Genomic DNA, 22347 nt, shown 5'->3' with positions numbered 1-22347 from the left:
ATTCCCTCCTCTGCACAATGAGTAAATATACAAGTGTCCTGGTCACTTTTGCAACTTGCCCTCATTATCTTATCATTTCCCTCTTCTTCTCCCATGCCTTGGCCTTCATATTTTCAATTTGTGCCTTAACATTATGCCCATTCATTTTAATGACTTCATTTGTTTTGCCGAAACAGCTTTACAGTTGGAAGCTGAAAAGGGGGGAAATGTGCTGAACAATGGTGGATGCAATGCCTTCCTAAGACACAACTTCTGCAATCAAAATCAGACTAGGTCCTCAGGTAAAATCGATATATTGTACTGCTGTCTCTTTTAAGCATAGCTGTTGTTTGTAAGAACTTGCTTTTAGTTCACATCTTTGTTCTTTTGAGGCATAAATCTTCTGTAAAGAAACTCATTTCATTCATTGAAATTCATTCATTTATTTCATAGACTTACAGAATTGTAGAGTTGGAAGGGACCCCTGTGTTGCAGGAATGTCAACTAAATCATGAATAACTGATGGCCATCCAACCTCTGCTTAAAAACCTCCAGGGAAGGGGAGTCCACAACCTCCCAAGGGAGACCGTTCCGCTGTCAGACAGCTCTTAACATCAGAAAGTTTTTCCTGATATTTAGTCAGAGTCGCTTTCCTTGTAACTTGAATCAATTGTTTCAGGTCCAAGCCTACTGAGCAGGGGGGGAAACAGGCTTGCTCCATCTCCCGTGTGGCAGCAGTAAATCTTTCTTTAATTGTGGCACCTAGAACTGGACACGGTACTCCAGGTGGTATTTTCATAGTCTGGTGGTAGAGCAGATTCCATCCCTGTTGCCTCAAACTGCTGCTGGTCAGTGTAGACAAAATTGAGCTAGATGAACCCCATGGTCTCCCTCAGAATAAGACAGATCCCTATGCTCCTAAAATACCAAGCATTGGTGGTTTCATTCCAGAGCTAACTTCACACACAACTCTGGCCTTTCTCACTAAGAGCCAGGTGAGGAAGGGGAGACCCACCCAAAGCCACTTCCTTTGTTATACCAAGGACAGTATTTAAGGCCAAGGACAGTATTTAAGGCCATTAACTCACCTGGCTTGTTCAACAATGGAATCCTCCATTAGATTTTAACCAAGACCCCAGGAATTAGAAGGGACTCAGGTATTAGGGAGACTGACAGCCCCCCCAAAAAAACCCACCTCACCACAGTATTGTCAACTCAGACCTACCATGAGACAGACTGTGGAGGCCAACTTGGACATGCAATGCTGCAGGCTGGCAATGGAGGCACCTCCAGCTGTTTGTCCCAAGTTCCCTGAACCCCCTTTTACCTGAGAGCAGAACTGAGTATGCCATGTCTCCTGTCCTGTAGCCCTGTAACAAGCCTTCTGTCCTTAGGTGCATGGGCATAGCCAGGATTTTTTTTGGGGGGGGGGCAGGCCCTTTGTTGGAAGCAGAATCTCAGTTAACTATATTTTTACTGGTTTTTTATTGATTGATTCAGCTACCAGGTGAGTCAGCTTCTGTACAAGGAGGAATGGAGGGGGAGGAATCGCATCTCAAGTGGCAAAGCAGTCTTTGAGCAGACCTGGTCTCTCCCCCCCCCCCCAATGCTTTATTATCTATAATTGCATCCATACATCCAAGACATATCATTATCTATATACCGGTATCAAACTTATCCAAAAAAAAAAAAAGAATGTAAGTCTTCATAGTATAAATTTAGTACATAATTTTGACTTCCCATCCTTTTCAGCATCCTTTCACTATAGTAAACATATTACCTTAAGTTATCAATGTATTACTGTAATAATAAACTAATAATATATATCTGTGTATATATGTCTATTTTTACCCTTATTACTTTATTTGCAGAGATTACTCAAATGCTGCAACTGAATTCAGATTGTAACACTTTGTGATGCAACAGCTTAAAAAGCCAATGCAATTCTGGGCTGCATCAATAGGAGTATAGCATCTAGATCAAGGGAAGTAATAGTACCACTGTATTCCGCTCTGGTCAGACCTCACCTGGAGTACTGTGTCCAGTTCTGGGCACCACAGTTCAAGAAGGATACTGACAAGCTGGAACGTGTCCAGAGGAGGGCAACCAAAATGGTCAAAGGCCTGGAAACAATGCCTTATGAGGAACAGCTTAGGGAGCTGGGTATGTTTAGCATGGAGAAGAGAAGGTTAAGGGGTGATATGATAGCCATGTTCAAATATATAAAAGGATGTCATATAGAAGAGGGTGAAAGGTTGTTTTCTACTGCTCCAGAGAAACGGACACAGTCACGGAGCAATGGATTCAAGCTACAAGAAAGAAGATTCCACCTAAACATTAGGAAGTACTTCCTGACAGTAAGAGCTGTTTGACAGTGGAATTTGCTGCCAAGGAGTGTGGTGGAGTCTCCTTCTTTGGAGGTCTTTAAGCAGAGGCTTGACAGCCATCTGTCAGGAATGCTTTGATGGTGTTTCCTGCTTGGCAGGGGGTTGGACTGGATGGCCTTTGTGGTCTCTTCCAACTCTATGATTCTATTATTCTTATTTGTTTTGTAAACTCCATCTTTGGAGGGCTCTAGTTTCCTCTCTCTGAATTCAATCAGATGCAAAACAACGCAATTAATAAACTTGCATTTGCGATGGGATGATCTGAGAGATGTGTACTTTGATCTCTGTATCTTTTTATACTCAAAAGCATTTTGAGTATGCAGGGAGGACTGTATTGGATCAGGACTATACTTTAAAAGAAGCTTTAAAGGGTGCCAGTTTGAATCAAGCCGCATGCCTGTTTCCCATAAAAATCACCTCCCCACCTGACATCTATTCAGGGGCGGAGCTTCATGCTCCGCCTCTGGGGGCAGAGAGCAGGCGCACTGCCCCCAGGGACGTGGCGTGTGTTCTGGGGGCGGGGAGTGCCGTGTGTAGAGACAGGACGCATGTCTTGGGGGCGGGGGCGCGCAGGGGCGGAGCATGCATTTTGGGGGCGGGGCGGGCAGTCGCAATTGCGCCCCTGGGATCACGCTGCCCGGGGTGCCCTGCCCCCACCACCCCTATCTTCCTACGCCCCTGCATCTATTGTCTCGCCTCCCTCCATTACCCCCTAAAAGCATCTTCTGGCTCAGAGGGCATGTTTTTGGTTGGGAAGCCAGCATTGAGACCTGATGGAAATGGAGAGCGTGATCTGGATCAGGGCTCTTCCTTCAAAAGAAATGTGGCAAATTTAAGTTCACTTCAAAAAAAAGTGAATAACATAAAAAGTTGTTGGACCCCAACTTTGAGGAGTTTCAAAGAGCACTCTGCAAACCATCAATTTACTGGACAACTTCACTCAGCCTGGGTCCTTACTGTTCCAGAGCACTTATGTTTTTCACAATCGAAAGTCATAATCATTAAGTGTCTTTCCTTCCACAGTTACTTCACCTTGCAAAGTGTGCCCTGTACAATGGAAGCTCCACAGGGACAAATGCTACTGGCAATCGGAAGTCATAAAAACCTGGGAAGAGAGCAAACATGACTGTTCAACAAGGGATTCTCAACTGCTGGTCATCCAAGACAAGGAGGAGATGGTAAGGGGACAGTACATATTTCAGGCAATGCATTCCCATGCAGGTTAATTCTGAAGGACACCTTAGTTCAACTGAGCTTACCGTAACTCTAGCTTAGTAGTGTTGCAAATTTAAGCTTGCCCTGTCTCATTGATATACCCAAAAATCACATGAGTCATTGAATGGGGAAGGAGTGCTCTTCTAATTTATTATTTCTGTGCAGAAAATGTCCAGGAGGGAAAATCTTCCCAAATTCTCTGGCCCCGTGTTAACGCACCTCACATCATTTTATACAAATGAAATGATAATGCATTCCACAAATTCCATTAAGTTTAAAATTCCTGTCCAATCAGAACACTTTGTTTCCCTCACCTCATTTCCTGTGCTGCCTCTCTGTGATTGGTCTAAACTTACAAACTTATATGAGCATGTGTACTAACTACCATCATAAACAAAGAGCGCCAAGTGATTGGCCAAAAGTTTAGACAAAGGGGCTTTCCTCATGGTTTGCTAAAATTTTATTGCAGGATTAAATTTCACCTCACTCCAGTACCTAGCATAGTCCGACCACATTCCGAGCATGCTCCGTATGTCTAAATCTTATATGACCTGATTATTTTATAATTCTACTTCAGTAGCTCTGCAATGATATCATGGTTGGTGACTTGAGAAGCATGTGGACTTTAGGGCCTTGTTTAGTTCTTCATCCTATTCCCACCCATAGCCAGTTCATCAGTGTCTATATAGGGCCTTGGGGAGCTTGACTAGTGAGAACCAACGCAGTAAGTTGCAAGCAAATCCCTCTAACTGTAGCCCAACTCCTCTTTTTATTTAGAAAGACTCTTTAGGAAGGTGAGTTTGGTGGTATAGTAATGGCAGAAGAGGAGCTTGTGTTCCACTTGCCCCCCCCCTCCCAATTTCACACAGCCTTTCAGCGGATTTTTCCCATGGATGCTTTAAACTTAAAGCATGTTTGGAGGCTTTTTCAACAGTGTTTTCACTTAAATGCACAGTGCCTGGCAACGTAACCCCTGCGTAAATGGGGAGGCCTGTATTATAAATGCTTGATGCTGCTTTGATTACTGTTCTTGATGAATGTTTCTTTATAATTAATATCAACTTTCACATGTTACTACTTTATTTTTTTTAAGGTAAGCTTTATTCTGAAGTTATCAACTTGAAAATAATTTGATTTTTTTTAAAAAAAAATATTCTCCCTCATACAGGATTTCATAAAAAACATTACAAAACATTCAAAATACTGGATTGGACTATTAAAATCGGAGAAGAAATGGATTTGGATTACACGCTCCCAGCTTGATCAGAGTCTGTGAGTTGTTATTGTTTTTAATCAAAGCAAAAAACCACACCATTTTTAGAACTAAGATTATCTTGGTGTGAGATTCCAAATAAGTTGCCAGCATTCTCATGCCAAATTTCACATTTAATTTGCAATGAACATTTAAGCAAGAGTTTCTCTTGCCTGTTTATAAGCTAATGTTTTAGTAGGCTAACAGAAAGTTTGTAAAAGATATTTTCTGCTTCTATTGGTTGCCGAGAAGATTCCCTCAGTTGACTCCTGAGAAATTGGGAAAGGTCTGGGTTGGCAAGTTTCCATTCCATGAAGGCATGAGAGTAGTACTATTTTTATTATTTGTATTTGTATTCACTGGCCAATTCGCTCCCCACTCATGGTCTCAACTGAAGTTTCCCCCTTGCTCCAGAGCACTGGTTCTTGTGGGGGAAGGAAAAATCCTTAGGGGCATGAATGGAACATTTCCCCCTATTTATAAGTGCTGTACGGAACCTAATTTGAACAGGAACCACAGTGGGAGGGAGTGGAGGAGTAAATCTTCCCACTTCACTTGCAATCTCAATCATCACCTCCCCAACTTAGTATTAATATAAAAAATAAAAAATAAACATTGATAATGCAAGGAATTCAGGAGGCTGATTTGGAGAGTCTTGCACGGAGCAGCTGGTGAAGTTTTTTAAAAAAATGCAAAGTGAAAGAATAGTAGAAACCCGTCTCACTCCTTCTCATAACCAGTGAAAAACCTCTTCTCTATGGAATTCTTTTTTAAAAAAAAACCTCACCCCATTTCTATTTTCAGGGTTTTGTTTCACTCTTAACACACACAAATGGTCCAAAAAAAAAAGCAAGCCAATACACTAATTCTTCCTAGGTGGCAAATTGGTACGTCATTTTGATTCAGAGGCGTAGCCAGGGGGTGCCATGGCTCCGGGCATAATTTTGAGAGGGGCCGCAAACAGGTGCCCCACAGTAGGCTCCTTCATTGGAGCCTAGCTCCGCGCCAGAAGGAGCTGCGCCTTCGTTGCGGCGCTTGTGCCTCGTGCAGCTCCGCTTCCGCTGCCTGGTCAGGCCTGACCCAGTGGGGGAGAGCAGGAGGCGAGGGGGCAGCAGCTTCCCCGTCCCTCTCCTACCCTGAACTGTGTTGCGCGGGAGGGTACCCTCCGTGCCCTGACCCCTCAGGCAGCGTGGGCATATGTTCTGCTACTGTTTTGATTTCCTGGGGTGTAGAGTATGCCCCGGAGCATCCCTCACTGCTGCAATCCTCCTTCCCAGCCCCCAAAGTAAATTACTTGGTTTGGGGGCAAGAAAAGGCTGAGCATGATTTTCTTCACTCTCCCCACTTTGATTCTACTCATGCATGTTTGGAGGATTCAAATGCACTGTAACCACTTGTTCTACATTTTGCACTTGTTCTACATTTTGGGAATACTCATGCTTTCTATTAAGAACATGAAAAAATAGTTGTAAAAAACTTCAGTCCTGATATTCAGATGTACCCTTTCCTTCCACAGATTTTCAGAACCAGACTATGCTAAAGGAAACTCTTGTGCTGTACTAAGATATAAAGTCACCTCTGAAAGCTGCGGTAGTGTACTTAGGTGGATTTGCCAGAAAGACCCGCTCCTACTGTGAAATTTTAGCTTGATAAATGTAATGATTATGTGGGTTTTTGTTATTTGCCAGAAACACACAATAAAAATGTCATTGAGTGACTGAGAAGATTGTGTAAAGGTATTATCCCATTTTCATCAGGATACCTCATTGTGAAACCAGAGGTAGCACACCTAAAATGGAATTGTTTGTTGTTTGCCCGAAGCTGCTGCTTTCTTTCGGGGGGGGGGCAGGAGCAGGCATGTTGAGCATTTTGTCACCCCCCCCCCCTCATGATGGCACCCAGTGCGAACCGCACCCCCCAAACCCCCTTTCTCTGCCACTGTCTCTGCGTAATCCAATAGTTTCATCTGCCAGTCCACCCTGGTAAGTATCTTGTTATCTTTCCAGTTCTGGGCAAGCAGCATCCACTATATCTGGTGGAAAGTAAAGTATCCTTATTTGTTGTGTGCTTCTTTCCTGGGTGTTATGAGGACTGTGATTTTTCTTTCCAAATGTCATTGTCCATCCACACCTCCTGAAATGCAGACAACATGCCATCAGTAGGCTTCTACTTCTTCCAGGAGGTCCTATTTTCAGACTACTGTAAAAGGGCACATCAACACCATACATTTAAAGCACTGCTATAGCACTTCAGAAGTCCTGGCTTCCCCCAAAGAATCCTAGAAAATGTAGTTAGGGGTGCTGAGATTTATGATGAGACCCTATTTTCCTTACCGAGCTGCAAGGCCCAGAGTTCCCAGGGAAGAAGGATTGTGTGTTAAATGACTCATAGTTTCTCAGCCTTCTTTAATCAATCAGCATAATATTACAAAAGCAGCACAATCCTCCTGTGCTCTCTCTTCTGAAGAAAACGATAGATTGCTCTGGAAAATGCAAATCTGCACCAAACACTAAATCTGGAACACCCTAATAAAATCCAGATTTCCACCCTCCCTCCAGTAGCATTCACAGATTTAATAGCTGGGGTGGGTAGCCCAATCTCTGTCTTCTGTTGTGGAAGCTACAGGGGGCCAGCACATTAGGCGTACCTCATTGCATACCTGCCAAGTCTCCCGCAGAAAAATACAGGAAAACCCTTGCATCGGGGGAGCCACGTTTCAGAGCCAGATTAGTAGCCAGAGGGTTCACTCAGATTAAAGGGGAGAGCTATGACGAAGTGTTTTCTCCCACTTTAAGGAGTGAAACTTTTCGTTTAATGCTTTCCATTGCTGCTGTAAGAAAACTAGCAGTCCACCGTTTTGATGTTGATGCTGCATATTTGCATGCAAATTTAGACCATGAAGTGTTAATGAGACAACCCCCAGGTTTTGAAGAGAGAAATGGTGTAGTGTGGCGTTTAAAAAAGGCTGTTTATGGACTCAAACAAAGTGGAAGATGTTGGAACCGATGTTTAAATGAAGCCCTTGTAAAACTAGGTTTTAAAAAGAGTGTGGCTGATCCATGCCTGTACACCAAGGTGTACAAATATCTAATGCTCTTAGTTTTTGTAGATGATTTGCTTGTAGCAGGGAGTTCCACAGATGAAATCCAGAAGCTCACAAGTCAGTTGGAAAAGAGGTTTAAGCTTAAAGCCTTGGGGCCTGTAAGCAATTACTTGGGAGTAGAATCATAGAATCATAGAATCATAGAGTTGGAAGAGACCACAAGGGCCATCCAGTCCAACCCCCTGCCAAGCAGGAAACACCATCAAAGCATTCCTGACAGATGGCTGTCAAGCCTCTGCTTAAAGACCTCCAAAGAAGGAGACTCCACCACACTCCTTGGCAGCAAATTCCACTGCCGAACAGCTCTTACTGTCAGGAAGTTCTTCCTAATGTTTAGGTGGAATTTTCTTTCTTGTAGTTTGAATCCGTTGCTCCGTGTCCGCTTCTCTGGAGCAGCGGAAAACAACCTTTCTCCCTCCCTAAGGCGAGAAGCTGATGGAAGCTTCCTATTGAGCCAGAAAGAGAAAATTAATCATTTGATACAACAGTTTGGCATGGAAAACTGCAAACCAGTTCAAACTCCCATGATACCAGATTTCACAAAGATAGTGTGTGATGATGAATTTGATCAGCCTGAGTTGTATCGCTCAAAAATTGGATCATTGCTGTATTTAAGCCAGTGGTCAAGGCCAGACATCGCATGTGCTACAAATGTTCTGAGCCAACGTGTATCTAAACCCAGTACTGTTGATTGGTGTGGTTTGAAAAGGCTTATTCGATATCTAAAGGGGACAGCAAGTGTATGTTTAAAGATATCTAGTACACAAGATGAGAGGCTAGAAGTATTTGTTGATGCAGACTGGGGGAGCTGCGTAACTACCAGAAAATCTACAAGTGGAATGGTTGTGATGTTTGCCAATTCCATAATTGGATGGCGTTCGAAGAAACAAGGATTTGTAGCAACTTCATCCTGTGACGCAGAATATGGGAGCCTGTCTCTAGCATGCAATGAAATCGTGTGGTTTATACAGATTCTAAAAGATCTAGATTGTAAAGTAGATTTGCCTATCCAAGTGTATGAAGATAGTCAATCATGCATTGCATTAGCGGGCTCGGGAAATAATGAAATCCGCATCAAAACATATTGCCATCCGTTATGCAAACGTTAGAAATTGTGTACAGAATGGGTTAATCAAACTGGAGTATTGTCAATCACAAGATAATATTGCTGATTTGTTTACCAAGCCTTTGCCAGCAACATGTCATAAGGAATTGATGACAAAACTGGGTTTATGTATATAGTATATAGTATATGTATGTTTTGTTTTCTGTTGGAGCTTTGCATTTAAAGAAACAGAAGGGGTGTCACGGCTAAAAATTGGCCGCTGTTTCTTTAATGCTGGGGGGAGCTGAGTCAGCATGAGTCAGCGGCCTGGGCCTGCGGTGACTCATGCAACCTTTCACCTAATTGTATTGTACCTGTATATATGTTAGTGGAGTTTGCTGGAGGTTGGTTGACTGTTTGGTTGGTTGGTTGGAGAAAGCTGGTGGTGTTGATGTCTGTCGTTCTGCAGTTAAAGACTTTTAAGAATAAAAGCAGAATATACTCTGCAAGGACACTTTTTGTGGAGTCTTTTGTGCCAGGCAAAGCAGGTCAGAAGCTTTGGCATATTTTTTTTCAAAACACTGACAAGAACTTCCTAATTTCCTTTCGGTTGTCTATAATTTTTTCATTTGATTTAATTTTGTTTATGATATTTTTTTGCTCATTTTTATTTAACTGCCATGCCAACAATTTCATCAGTAGTACAAGTGCTGGGTAATGTAAAATCGTACAATGTTGTGACCACATACATTTTCACAAAAAGAATAATAAAAACATCATAAACAAGTGAACATACCATATGTGATGTAACAAGATAGTGGATCTATGGCATAGTACCGTGTTTCTCCTAAAATAAGACGTGCCTCTAAAATAAGCCATGGCACGATCTTTTAAAGGCAAAAATATATAAGACATCCCCCAAGAATAAGACATGTTGGGGGTACCGGTACCTACCCGACCCAGCGGGAGCCGGCAAACGCAGGAGCGCGCGCCATGCCCCAGCCCAGTGGGAGCCCCAGCACAGAGACGCGCCGAGCTCCGACTGAACGGGCCCCAGAACCCGGCAGCGGGCGGCGCACGAAGCCGCAAGACCCGGCAGGAGCCGGCAGCAGCCCCAGCCGCGCCGCGCCGCCCGAAGCCCAGGGACCCGGCAGCGGGCTCAGCGGGCGGCGCGCGAAGTGACAGTAGCCGGCAGGAGCCGGCAGCGGCCCCAGCCACGACGCGCCGCACCGCCCGAAGCCCAGGGACCCGGCAGCGGGCTCAGCGGGCAGCGCGCGAAGTGGCAGGAGCCGGCAGGAGCCGGCAGGAGCCGGCAGCAGCCCCAGCCACGACGCGCCGCACCGCCCGAAGCCCAGGGACCCGGCAGCGGGCTCAGCGGGCAGCGCGCGAAGTGGCAGTAGCCGGCAGGAGCCGGCAGCAGCCCCAGCCACGACGCGCCGCGCCGCACGAAGCCCAGGGACCCGGCAGCGGGCTCAGCGGGCGGCGCGCGAAGTGGCAGGAGCCGGCAGCAGCCGGCAGCAGCCCCAGCCATGACGCGCCACACCGCACGAAGCCCAGGGACCCGGCAGCGGGCTCAGCGGGCGGCGCGCGAAGTGGCAGTAGCCGGCAGTAGCCGGCAGCAGCCCCAGCCACGACGCGCCGCACCGCACGAAGCCCAGGGACCCGGCAGCGGGCTCAGCGGGCGGCGCGCGAAGTGGCAGTAGCCGGCAGGAGCCGGCAGCGGCCCCAGCCACGACGCGCCACACCGCCCAAAGCCCAGGGACCCGGCAGCAGGCGGCGCGCGAAGTGGCAGTAGCCGGCAGCGGCCCCAGCCACGACGCGCCGCACCGCACGAAGCCCAGGGACCCGGCAGCAGGCTCAGCGGGCGGCGCGCGAAGTGGCAGGAGCCGGCAGGAGCCGGCAGCGGCCCCAGCCACGACGCGCCGCACCGCCCAAAGCCCAGGGACCCGGCAGCGGGCTCAGCGGGTGGCGCGCGAAGTGGCAGGAGTCGGCAGCAGCCGGCAGCAGCCCCAGCCACGACGCGCCGCACCGCACGAAGCCCAGGGACCCGGCAGCGGGCTCAGCGGGCGGCGCGCGAAGTGGCAGTAGCCGGCAGGAGCCGGCAGCAGCCCCAGCCACGACGCGCCGCACCGCACGAAGCCCAGGGACCCAGCAGCGGGCTCAGTGGGCGGCGCAAGAAAGCCCCGTACCATGCTCAATAAAAAAATAAGACATCCCCCGAAAATAAGCCGCAATGTGTTTTTTTAGAGAAAAAATAAATATAAGACGTGTCTTATTTTGGGAGAAACACGGTAGTAGCTGTGATAAACAGCAACTGTTACAATGTGGACGTACCTCATTAGGCGTACCTCATTGCATACCTGCCAAGTCTCCCACAGAAAAATACGGGATTAGCAGCAGCAGCAGCAGCACCATAAGTTGCACCGGAAGTTGTCCGGTGGCCATCTTGGGGGTGGCTGCATGGTGGCTGCCATCTTAGGGGTGGCCATGCAGCCACCTCCAAGAGGGCCATCACCATGTGGCCACCCTTAGGATGGCCGTCGGGCATGCGTAGAAGCTATTTCCGAAGCCAGCAGTGGCCATTTTCTGGTGCTGATAGATGGGCAAACCGGCAGCAGAAAAATGGCTGCTGGCAGGAGCGGATTTAAGGGAGATTTATGGGAGAGGAGCTCAAACGGGAGACCGCCGGGAAATGGTAAGGAAAAACGGGGGTTTCCCGGGGAATACGAGGTACTTGGCAGCTATGCCTCATTGAGTGTGATATGTAGGAGTTATAAGTCTGCTCAGTGCACATCTCATCTGTGAACTGGTTTGCTGCAGATCCAGGGTTCTTCACTTCGGCCACTGGAGCTGGCAACACCTTGATGGTTTATGTAAGCACATTCTCCATCTCCCTGAATTTCAAACCTAAAATATCAAACAGAACATATGTTGAAATAAGAATAAAAATAGTTTTATTATTTATATGCCACCCACCTGACTGGGTTGTTCCAGCCACTCTGGCCGGCTCCGAACAAAATATTAAAAACATAATAAAACATCAAACATTAAAAATTCCCAATACAAGGCTGCCTTCAGAAGTCTTCTAAAAGCTCTACAGTTCTTTATCTCCTTGACATCTGATGGGATGGCGTTCCGCAGGGCGAGAAGGCCCTCTGCCTGGTTCCCTGTTATTTCACTTCTCAGAGTGAAGGAACTGCCAGAAGGCCCTCGGAGCTGGACCTCAGTGTCTGGGCTGAGCGATGGGGATGGAGATGCTCCTTCAGGTATACACAGCCAAGGCCATTTAGAACTTTAAAGGTTAGCATCATAGGAGCCAACTCCTAGGTGCCAAGATCTCTTCAGCCCCCCAATAAAATATCTGAGGGGGCTGCTTCCCCCAAGTTAAATGGTGTACTCAAATGGTGTACATGTGCTGCATCTTGTGATCAGTTATATGAGGCAGGGCTTACTTGCCCTCCCCCAAATATTTTATTCAAGTTGGCACCCCTGGTCAACACCAACACTTTGAATTGTGCTCAGAACTGTACTGGAAGCCAATGTTTAGGACTGATGTTATATATGGTTCTGGTGACCACTTCCAGTCCCCAGTCTGGCAGCCGCATTCTGGATTAGTTGTAGTTTCTGAGCCACCTTCAAAGGTAACCCCACATAGAGCACATTGCAGCAGTCCAAGTGGAAGATAACTAGAGCATTCACCACTCTGGTGAGACAGTGAGCAGGCTGGTAGGGTCTCAGTCTGCATGCCAGATGGAACTGGCAGAATTGACCTGCACCTCCAGGGACAGCTGTGAGTCCAAGATGACTCCCAGGCTGCACAGCTGGTCCTTTAGGGGCACAGTTACTCCATTCAGGACCAGGGAATTCCCCAAACATGCTGCCCGCTGTCCTCTAGAATCTGTACCTCTGTGTACTTAGAATTCAACCTCAACCCATTAACCACATTCCATAGAAAATATCCATAGAAATAAGAACTAGCATAAGTGTTATGTACTGAGCTGAATCCTAGAACAATAGGATTCAGAATCAGCAGTCTGATTGGTCTGCAGGAGCTACCCAATCCAACTCCAGGTGGAAGTGAATCCGCAACCTGATTGGCCTGCAGGAGCAGCCAATCAGGCTGCAGGCAGAAGTCAATCCACAACCTGATTGGCCCACAGGTGTAGCCCGGAAGTAGCCAATCACGCAAGGCCCATTGTGTAAATAATGTATATAAGCAGATGGTTTTGGGAAAAGAGCCATTATTCTCCTCTTCTCCTTGATGACTATGAGCTGAATAAAGAGCATGAAATTCACTCTCGACTCCGAGTATATTTCACTAAGACTAAGCAGTGGAGAAAACGGCAAGCATAGGTGCAGGAAGGCCTCGAAGCAAAACATGCTGCATAACCCAGACATTTAAATGGCTGGTGCTGCTGAATTTCTAGTTTCTGAGCTATGGCATTTGTTTCTTGACACACAACCGGGGAGGGGGGAGCGATCTCACCAGTTATTGAAAATGGTGCCATCAATCCATTTCCAAGGCTCCTGGTCATCAATCCTTTGGAGACCAATCCACTGGTCAGCAGGACCTTTGTAACGTCTCAAGAAGCTCTTAATAAAGAAAAGAAGTGTGAATACATTGTCAACCCTCATCCAAGTGGAGAATCAACTCTATTTGGGGCTGCAGACTGTGCTCTGTATCTTTCCACTCACCATCTCTTCTTGGGAGTCAATCATGACCAAAGAGGCATTGAAAGGGGCACAGTAATTCTGGCTATAAGTCCAGTTTCTGTCACTGTCTGAAAAATAGTAGCATTTCCTTTGGTAGCCTATCCAGCCATTTGGACAGCACTCAGTTGGAGTAGAAGGAGAAGGTAGGGTGGTTGGCAATACTTCACAACTTCTCCCTAGAAAGGTATCAGAAAGTGAGACAGATCACTATCCATAGCTTATAAATAGTCCTACCCAAAATAAAGGTCAGGCAATGTACTCCACTCATCAACATTTTATTTGTGTGCTGCCTTTCCACAAAAGGAATCATGCCCAAAGCAGCTTGCAACAAAGAAAATGGGAACACATCTCAAGCATCATAAGAACAATCACATAAAAAAATAGTATAACAACATAATTGCAAATACACCACACACAAAAACTGTGTGCAGGAGGTCTCCGGTCAACCCCCATCATCTCCAGGCAGGGCTGGGTAAGGGTGGGGAAATGAGGGTAGGGGGGAGGGCAGAAAGCCCAGTGCCCATCTTTGTCCACAAACTCAGGAGGTTGCAGAACATGGAGCAGCTTCTCTTGTGGCTCATCCATAGATAGCCGACCTCAATTGACTATCCATGAAACACACAGCCAGAGTCCAATTGACTCTCCCTGAGATGAGCTTTTGATTAGAATTGTATCTTCCCATGACAAAAAATATATGCAATTTAGTCACTAGGTGGCACTGGACTTAGTTATATGTGCCATGAAGTAAGGCATTTCTGTGGCTGTTGCTCTTGTTTGGATTTTGTTTTGTAATAGCTTCAGCTGCACAAATAAATATTATTAGTATTCGTCCTTATTTAGGAGAGAGAGAAAAAGTCCTTGTCCAGCTTCCTTACTGGTCTGCCCTTTCAGACTTCCATGACAGATGGTCTCAAGATACACAAAATGCAAAGGCAGCAATGTTGGTCCACTGGAAAACAAATCAAAACTCCACACAACTTGAAAGTTAGTTTACTATGAAGGTATTGCCTTACTGTGAAGATGGCTGTAGTTTGAAGAGTTATCACTACCATTCAAGAAACTACCAATGTGTTTGAATAGCCAGCATGAGATGGTTGTAGAAAGTCAAACACATTTCCCCCATGTATTCTGGACAGCAAGATGAGCAGTGAGGCAGTCATAGTTTTTATGAGCAATCTCAGACATCTTTGAAAGTGCAGGTGTCATGGGCGTACCCAGCATGCGGCAGGGGGGTGCAGCTGCCCCTCCCTAGAGAAGCAAAAAAAGGGGGAAGCTCCTGCGCAGCAAAAAAACAGCCAGTAGCGGAGAGCGGAGTTGCAGTGTTCATCCTCAGTGTGGACCATTCCCTGGGACAGGGAAGGATTGCTGGGTCACCTCTGTTGGTTTTTGCATCGTAAAGGTTCCCTCTAAATCCCTTTCTAGCCAGGAGCTAAATCACTCTAATCCTAGTTTCTTTGTTTCCCTGACCGCCGTGCAGTCCTGTGTTGGGCTGAACTGCTGCTTAAGGGCTTGGCAGTTTCTAGCCAGCAGCTAAATTACCCTAATCCTAGTTTCTTTGTTTCCCTGATCGCCGTGCAATACTCCCTCTTTGTGCATAGCCTCTTGGCAATTGCTCTTTCACCCCTGCTAGCCCCACATTTTCCTCCCCGTGTGGTTTAGATTCTTGGGTTGCTGTCCTGCCGCAAGCTAAACTAGCTCTGGAGTTGGTGTTTTCAGGGTCCTTTTACCGGTAACCTCTGCTGTTTAAATTCCTGGCTCTTCTCCACTCTGAGGTTTGTGTTCCATTGAGTGCGTGAGACTGAACTGAGGGGTGTGTGTGTTGTTTTACTGTTGTGTGTGGGCTATGCTGTTATACTGTGTTTGGTATGTTCCGCGTGTAGGGAAGGCTGAGTGTAAAACACCTCATCCTCCTCTCCCCGCCCACGCTCGTTTGGTGCTCCCCAGCCTCTTTGATAGCTGCTTCTAATTTGGAGTCAGATCGCTGTTGCTATTTCCCCCTCTGCTTGCTAACGTACGGTAGCAGAGTATAACGCTTAGAGGGGACTGCTGCCTGTCTGCCCCCCCCCCCAGCTTCCTACCGTGTTTCCCCCTTTTTAATACGTAGTCATAAAGTAAGCCAGGGCAGCAATTTTAAGCATTTGCGAAAGATAAGACATACCCCGAAAATAAGACATAGTGTATCTCCATGCCTGCAGCAGCGCGGGCGGAGTGCTGAGCCAGCGGCCGGCAAGGGCGTAGCCAGGATCAAAACTAGGGGGGGGCAAGCCATGATCATTCAGGGGCGGGGCCACAAAGTGGGAACGTGGGCGGGGCTACAGGGCCAGCTGGCCTGACGACATCGTGGAGGTGGCAGCGGCGGCCGCGGCGGCAGCGGCCACCTTGTGCTTCTGGGGCTGGCAACGGCGGCGGCTACCCTGCTTGGCTGGAGAGGACGGGAGGGTCGGGCAGGCAAGAGGGGGTGACAGGGTGGGCGAGGGCAAGGCAAGGCACGGCCGCAGTCACGACGGCTCCGAGGCGTTGCTGCATATCAGCATAATATTTCAACCATGTTGTGGGTTCAAGCCCCACCTTAGGAAAAAATTCCTGCATTGCAGGGGGTTGGACTAGATGACCCTTGTGGTCCCTTCCGACTACAATTCTATGATTCTATTGATATATTGCCATAGCATATGCATCATTCTGCTTTCTTGAATTGTCCTACTCCTAGGCATAGCAGCCAACGCCTAGAGGCCTAGGTGCCTCCCCCCCCCCCAAATACTAGTAAATACCGTATGTGAAAGAGTCATCCCCCCCATGTTGATGGGCTTTCTATGTGGGGCTTATCTGCCCCCCCCCCAATATTTTATTAAGAATGGAAGAGGGAGGGAAGGAAGGAAGAAATAGAGAGAGGGATAACTCATATTTGTGGGTGCCTCTGGGTGACGCTGTGATGCTGGAACTCTGCAGCAAGAGGACGGGAGGGTCGGGCAGGCGAGAGGGGGTGGCAGGGCGGGTGAGGGCGAGGGAAGGCACGGCCGCAGTCACGACAGCTCCGAGGCGTTGCTGCATATCAGCATAATATTTCAACCATGTTGTGGGTTCAAGCCCCACCTTGGGGGAAAAATCCTGCATTGCAGGGGGTTGGACTAGATGACCCTTGTGGTCCCTTCCGACTACAATTCTATGATTCCATTGATATATTACCATAGCATATGCATCATTCTGCTTTCTTGAATTGTCCTACTCCTAGGCATAGCAGCCAACTCCTAGAGGCCTAGGTGCCTCTCCCCCCCCCAAATACTAGTAAATACCGTATGTGAAAGAGTCATCCCCCCCATGTTGATGGGCTTTCTATGTGGGGCTTATCTGCCCCCCCCCATATTTTATTAAGAATGGAAGAGGGAAGGAAGGAAGGAAGAAATAGAGAGAGGGATAACTCATATTTGTGGGTGCCTCTGGGTGACGCTGTGATGCTGGAACTCTGCAGCAAGAGGACGGGAGGGTCGGGCAGGCGAGAGGGGGTGGCAGGGCGGGTGAGGGCGAGGGAAGGCACGGCCGCAGTCACGACAGCTCCGAGGCGTTGCTGCATATCAGCATAATATTTCAACCATGTTGTGGGTTCAAGCCCCACCTTGGGGGGAAAATCCTGCATTGCAGGGGGTTGGACTAGATGACCCTTGTGGTCCCTTCCGACTACAATTCTATGATTCCATTGATATATTACCATAGCATATGCATCATTCTGCTTTCTTGAATTGTCCTACTCCTAGGCATAGCAGCCAAATCCTAGAGGCCTAGGTGCCTCCCCCCCGCCAAATACTAGTAAATACCGTATTTGAAAGAGTCACCCCCCCCCATTTTGATGGGCTTTCTATGTGGGGCTTATCTGCCCCCCCATATTTTATTAAGAATGGAAGAGGGAAGGAAGGAAGGAAGAAATAGAGAGAGGGATAACTCATATTTGTGGGTGCCTCTGGGTGACGCTGTGATGCTGGAACTCTGCAGCAAGAGGACGGGAGGGTCGGGCAGGCGAGAGGGGGTGGCAGGGCGGGTGAGGGCGAGGGAAGGCACGGCCGCAGTCACGACAGCTCCGAGGCGTTGCTGCATATCAGCATAATATTTCAACCATGGTGTGGGTTCAAGCCCCACCTTGGGGGGAAAATCCTGCATTGCAGGGGGTTGGACTAGATGACCCTTGTGGTCCCTTCCGACTACAATTCTATGATTCCATTGATATATTACCATAGCATATGCATCATTCTGCTTTCTTGAATTGTCCTACTCCTAGGCATAGCAGCCAAATCCTAGAGGCCTAGGTGCCTCCCCCCCCCAATTACTGGTAAATACCGTATTTGAAAGAGTCACCCCCCCCCATTTTGATGGGCTTTCTATGTGGGGCTTATCTGCCCCCCCCCCAGTATTTTATTAAGGATGGAAGAGGGAGGGAAGGAAGGAATAATAGAGAGAGGGATACCTCATATTTGTGGGTGCCTCTGGGTGATGCTGTGAAGCTGGAACTCTGCAGCAAGAGGATGGGAGGGTCGGGCAGGGGAGAGGGGGTGGCAGGGCAGGCGAGGGCGAGGCAAGACAGGGCCGCAGTCTTGATAGCTCCGAGGCGTTGCTGCATATCAGCATAATATTTCAACCATGTTGTGGGTTCAAGCCCCACATTGGGGGAAAATTCCTGCATTGCAGGGGGTTGGACTAGATGACCCTTGTGGTCCCTTCCGACTACAATTCCATGATTCTATTGATATATTACCATAGCATATGCATGATTCTGCTTTCTTGAATTGTCCTAGGCATAGCAGCCAACTCCTAGAGGCCTAGGTGCCTCCCCCCCCCAAAAAAAGAAATTACTGGTAAATACTGTATTTTAAAGAGTCCTCCCCCCCCCCATGTTGATGGGCTTTCTATGTGGGGCTTATCTGCCCCCCCCAGTATTTTATTGAGGATGGAAGAGGGAGGAAAGGAAGGAAGAAATAGAGAGAGGGATAACTCACATTTGTGGGTGCCTCTGGGTGACGCTGTGATGCTAGAACTCTGCAGCAAGAGGAAGATACCGGTACACCTGTACAGGAGCCTTGTAAGCAGCTTTCTCTCTGCTTGATTTACAGCAGGCACGTCCAACAGGTAGATTGTGATCTACCAGTAGATCACTGGATGTCTGTGGTAGATCACTGCTAGATCACTGGCACCCCTAAAAAAAGCTCACCCAAATTTTTCCTCCTCCCTAAAAAAAGCTGAACCTGAAGCCCTAAACAAAAATGGGCCTCCCTCCCTCCTAAAAGAAGCTCAACAAGTTTGACCTAAACCCCCCAAAACAGGGCTTCCCTTCCTTAAAAAAATCTCAACAGCTTTGACCTGAACCCCCCAAAAGAGGGTAGATCGCTCCCAGTTTTTAACTCTGTGAGTAGATCAGAGTCTCTTGGGAGGTGGCCACCCCTGATTTACAGTATACAGATGCAGGAGGAGGGGCAGACTGGAACACCAATGCTTTTTATAAACATCACTGTGTCTATCAAAGCTACAGCCCCCCCCCCTTCTTATTCACTTCCTTTTAGCCTTGCAGGGCCACCTTAGTCAAATTGAATCCTCTGCACCCTCATTAAATCGCCAATAGAACTGTTAATGCGATCCCTGAATGCCCATTAACAACTCCCACTGAATAACAATAGGGTGAATAGGGTGGACCTTGCCTGAAGGGATATTCTGCTCCATTGTCTTAACTGCTTAAGTACTGGTAGCCACTTTGCTTTATTTATTTGATGTGTTTTTGTTACAGCTGTGTTCCCGCCCCCAGCAAGTGGAGAGCTGCTCTTGCTAAAGCAAAGCCCTTTCCACTTCAGTTTTTGGAGGGGCAAAGTATTGGTTATGGTCTGTAAAATACAATAATTTTTTGCTTCTAGGGGGGGGCAGCTGCCCCCTCCTGCCCCCCCCTGTCTACACCCATGGCGGCCGGGCCTCTGTTGCTTTGCAAACACTGTGTGGGGTGGGAAGAACGATCGGGTCTGTCAAGCCAAAAAAAGTTCCCCTCCCTTGCTTGATTGCCATGCTGCTCAGGGCATTTACTCTAAAGCCTCCCGGCGGCTGCTGCAGCACCGAGCGCTCGCAGCGCGCAGCAGCGCCAGGCAGAGTGCCGAGCCAGCAGTCGGGTCTCTGCTTGGACCGGCCGAGGAGGCCTACCAACCCGCAGCCCGGAGCGCGCGGCATCGCCAGTAACAAGACGCGGCTGGCCAGGCGGCGCGCGCTCCCTTTCTCCCACGGAGCGCACGAGCCACCAATAGCCGCGTCGCCTTCAGCGTCCTCCACCCGCACCTGCTGTTCTGCCGCCCGGAGGAGACCTGCTGTTCCGCCGCCTGGAACCGGCTGCTGGAGCGCCCAGCAGCGCCGGAGCCAGCGGCCTCGCCTGCACCCGGCTGCCGCCGTCCCGCTGCCCGGAAACGGCTGCTGGAGCGTGCGGAGCGCCCAGAAGCCCCGGAGCTGAGCGCCAGAGCCAGCGGCCTCGCCTCCACCCGGCCGCCGCTGTCCCGCCGCCCGGAAATGGCTGCTGGAGCGCGCGGAGCGCCCAGCTGCTCAAAGCGCCCAGCAGCGCTCAGACAGCCCAGCAGCATGGCGCGCAGTGCCCAGCAGTGCCCCGAGCCAGCAGCCTGGCCCGGCCAAGAAGACCTTAGGGTGCTGTAAAAACCGTAATACCGTAAAAAAATAAGACATGCCACCAAAAATAAGCCACCCTGTGGTTTTTTGAGAAAAAAAAGCAATAAGACGGTGTCTTAAAATGTGGGAAACACGGTACCTTTACAAAACCCTTAACTGTGAGCTGCTGTCCTCACGTGGGTGTCCTAAGGGGCTGAGTTTGTGTGCTAAAGGTCAGGGAGTGTTGCCAGGACAATCGTTTCTCAACAACATGCCCCTGCTGTGTGTTTCTTGATTGTGATCTGCTATAGACCTTGCAGGCTAAGCTGCCCCTTGATTGCTTCCATTTATTACCTGCTGATTTAATGAAGATTGGCATAGTTTACATTGCTATGATAAAAAAAAATCCTTCAGTAGCACCTTAAAGACCAACTAAGTTTTTATTTTGGTTTGAGCTTTCGTGTGCATGCACACTTCTTCAGATCAATGCACACGAAAGCTCAAACCAAAATAAAAACTTAGTTGGTCTTTAAGGTGCTACTGAAGGAATTTTTTTATTTTGCTTCAACTCAGACCAACATGGCTACCTACCTGTAACTATTGCTATGATATTGAGGCTTCCACTGCCCCTTTTGATTTGATACTTTGTGGCTACATTATAAATACTGCTGGTACTCCTGACTTTGTGTTGTCCATATGAGGGACCTGGTGTTGTTACCTCAGATAATTATTTCTCAGAAATAATTTTAGTCCCTGTGCCAGCTATTTGACTACTACAGCTTTTGCGACCTCAACAATAGTTATTTAATTTGTCCTGCTATTGCTACATTTTAGAACACTACCAGGACTTCTGACCTATCTTTCCCTTCTTTGCTACATTTTGAAATTACTGCTGGGGTTCCTTGGCAGTTCATTGAACCTCTATGAGGGTCATATTGTTCTTCCTTTGAAAAGTATGTTGCTACATTGTTTTGTTTTTGTTGCTTGATTATTTTACTCTCATAGCTGCTAGTTTATGCTCGCCTTGCATAAAGAGTAAATAATGCTCTATAATAATCAGTAGTAGTAATAGTAATGATGTAAGAATCAGTAGTAGTAGTAGTAAGAATGATGATGATAATAATTAATAATAAATATTTAATATAGAAAATAAATAAAAATCTATCAATAATAAATTATATTATTCAAATCACCAGTAAATTGTCAAGATTACTAAATGACCTTTGGCCTAATTACTTAACCTAATCTTAGAGCCGTACCACAGTGAAGATAGCCTGCTTTGCATGCAGAAGGTCCCTGGCATCTCTAGGTAGGATTGGGAATCTTTTCTATGAAACTTGTAGGTTCAATCCCCATATGGGAGAGCCGCATATTATTGCATTACAGGGTGTTGGACTAGATGACCACTAGGACCCCCTCGATCTCTGAGGTACTTTTCTGGGCAGAATAGTAGTGCTATTAACGCCAAGGTTGCAGGTTCTATCCCCATATGAGAAAGCTGCATATTATTGCGTTACAGGGGGTTGGACTAGATGACCCCCAGGGTCCCATCAAAACTTTGAGGTACTATTCCTGGGTTGACAGGATAATAGTGCTGATAACCCCCATGATGCAGGTTCAATCCCCATTTGGGCAAGCTGCATATTATTGGTTGGCAGGATAGTAGTGCTGATAAAGCCAAATTTTTGCAGGCCCAATCCCCATATGGAATAGGTGCATGTTCTTGCATTACAGGGGGTGGGACTAGATGACCACCAGGAGCAGATGTAGCTTGGGGGTCGCTTAACACCATAATCTTCAACATTTTCTGAGGGAAAGAGGGGCACCCTACCATACTCTCCTCTGGTGAGAGTACTCCTTAATTTTCCTACATCTTTAAAAGATGTGGTTATTGAATTCAGTTTTGTTCCCAGTGAAGAGTTTGTGTAGCAGAGTAGTCTGCTTTAACCAGTGTACATGGTGGCAGGACTGTATATGCATTACTATACCACACAACTGCCGGTTTGTTTAGTCCAGGTACGTAAAAAGGCCGCACCAA

General features: G+C 47.6%; 3 protein-coding genes across 3 annotated transcripts in view; 1 reads left to right on the top strand and 2 right to left on the bottom strand.

Annotated features, from left to right (window-relative positions):
- DDR1 (discoidin domain receptor tyrosine kinase 1) overlaps positions 1–22347 on the bottom strand; it is a 273948-nt gene that overhangs the window by 73005 nt on the left and 178596 nt on the right. The gene's annotated exons all lie outside the window — the stretch shown is intronic.
- Positions 134–6617, top strand: LOC118080139 (killer cell lectin-like receptor subfamily B member 1B allele C). Its single transcript, XM_060271003.1, has 4 exons — positions 134–281; positions 3390–3544; positions 4750–4853; positions 6350–6617. Exons 1-4 carry the CDS (start codon positions 134–136, stop codon positions 6468–6470), a joined length of 528 nt encoding a protein of 175 aa, XP_060126986.1. The 3' UTR covers positions 6471–6617.
- Positions 11531–14795, bottom strand: LOC118080138 (C-type lectin domain family 2 member E-like). The gene is made up of 3 exons (XM_060271176.1): positions 13677–14795; positions 13468–13574; positions 11531–11888 (listed from the first exon to the last, which is right to left on the bottom strand). Exons 1-3 carry the CDS (start codon positions 13698–13700, stop codon positions 11777–11779), a joined length of 243 nt encoding a protein of 80 aa, XP_060127159.1. The 5' UTR covers positions 13701–14795; the 3' UTR covers positions 11531–11776.

The sequence above is a fragment of the Zootoca vivipara genome, chromosome 2, assembly GCF_963506605.1.
Source record: "Zootoca vivipara chromosome 2, rZooViv1.1, whole genome shotgun sequence".
In the NCBI taxonomy this organism is placed as follows: Eukaryota; Metazoa; Chordata; class Lepidosauria; order Squamata; family Lacertidae; genus Zootoca; species Zootoca vivipara.
This window is presented reverse-complemented; position numbering and strand designations above follow the sequence as displayed.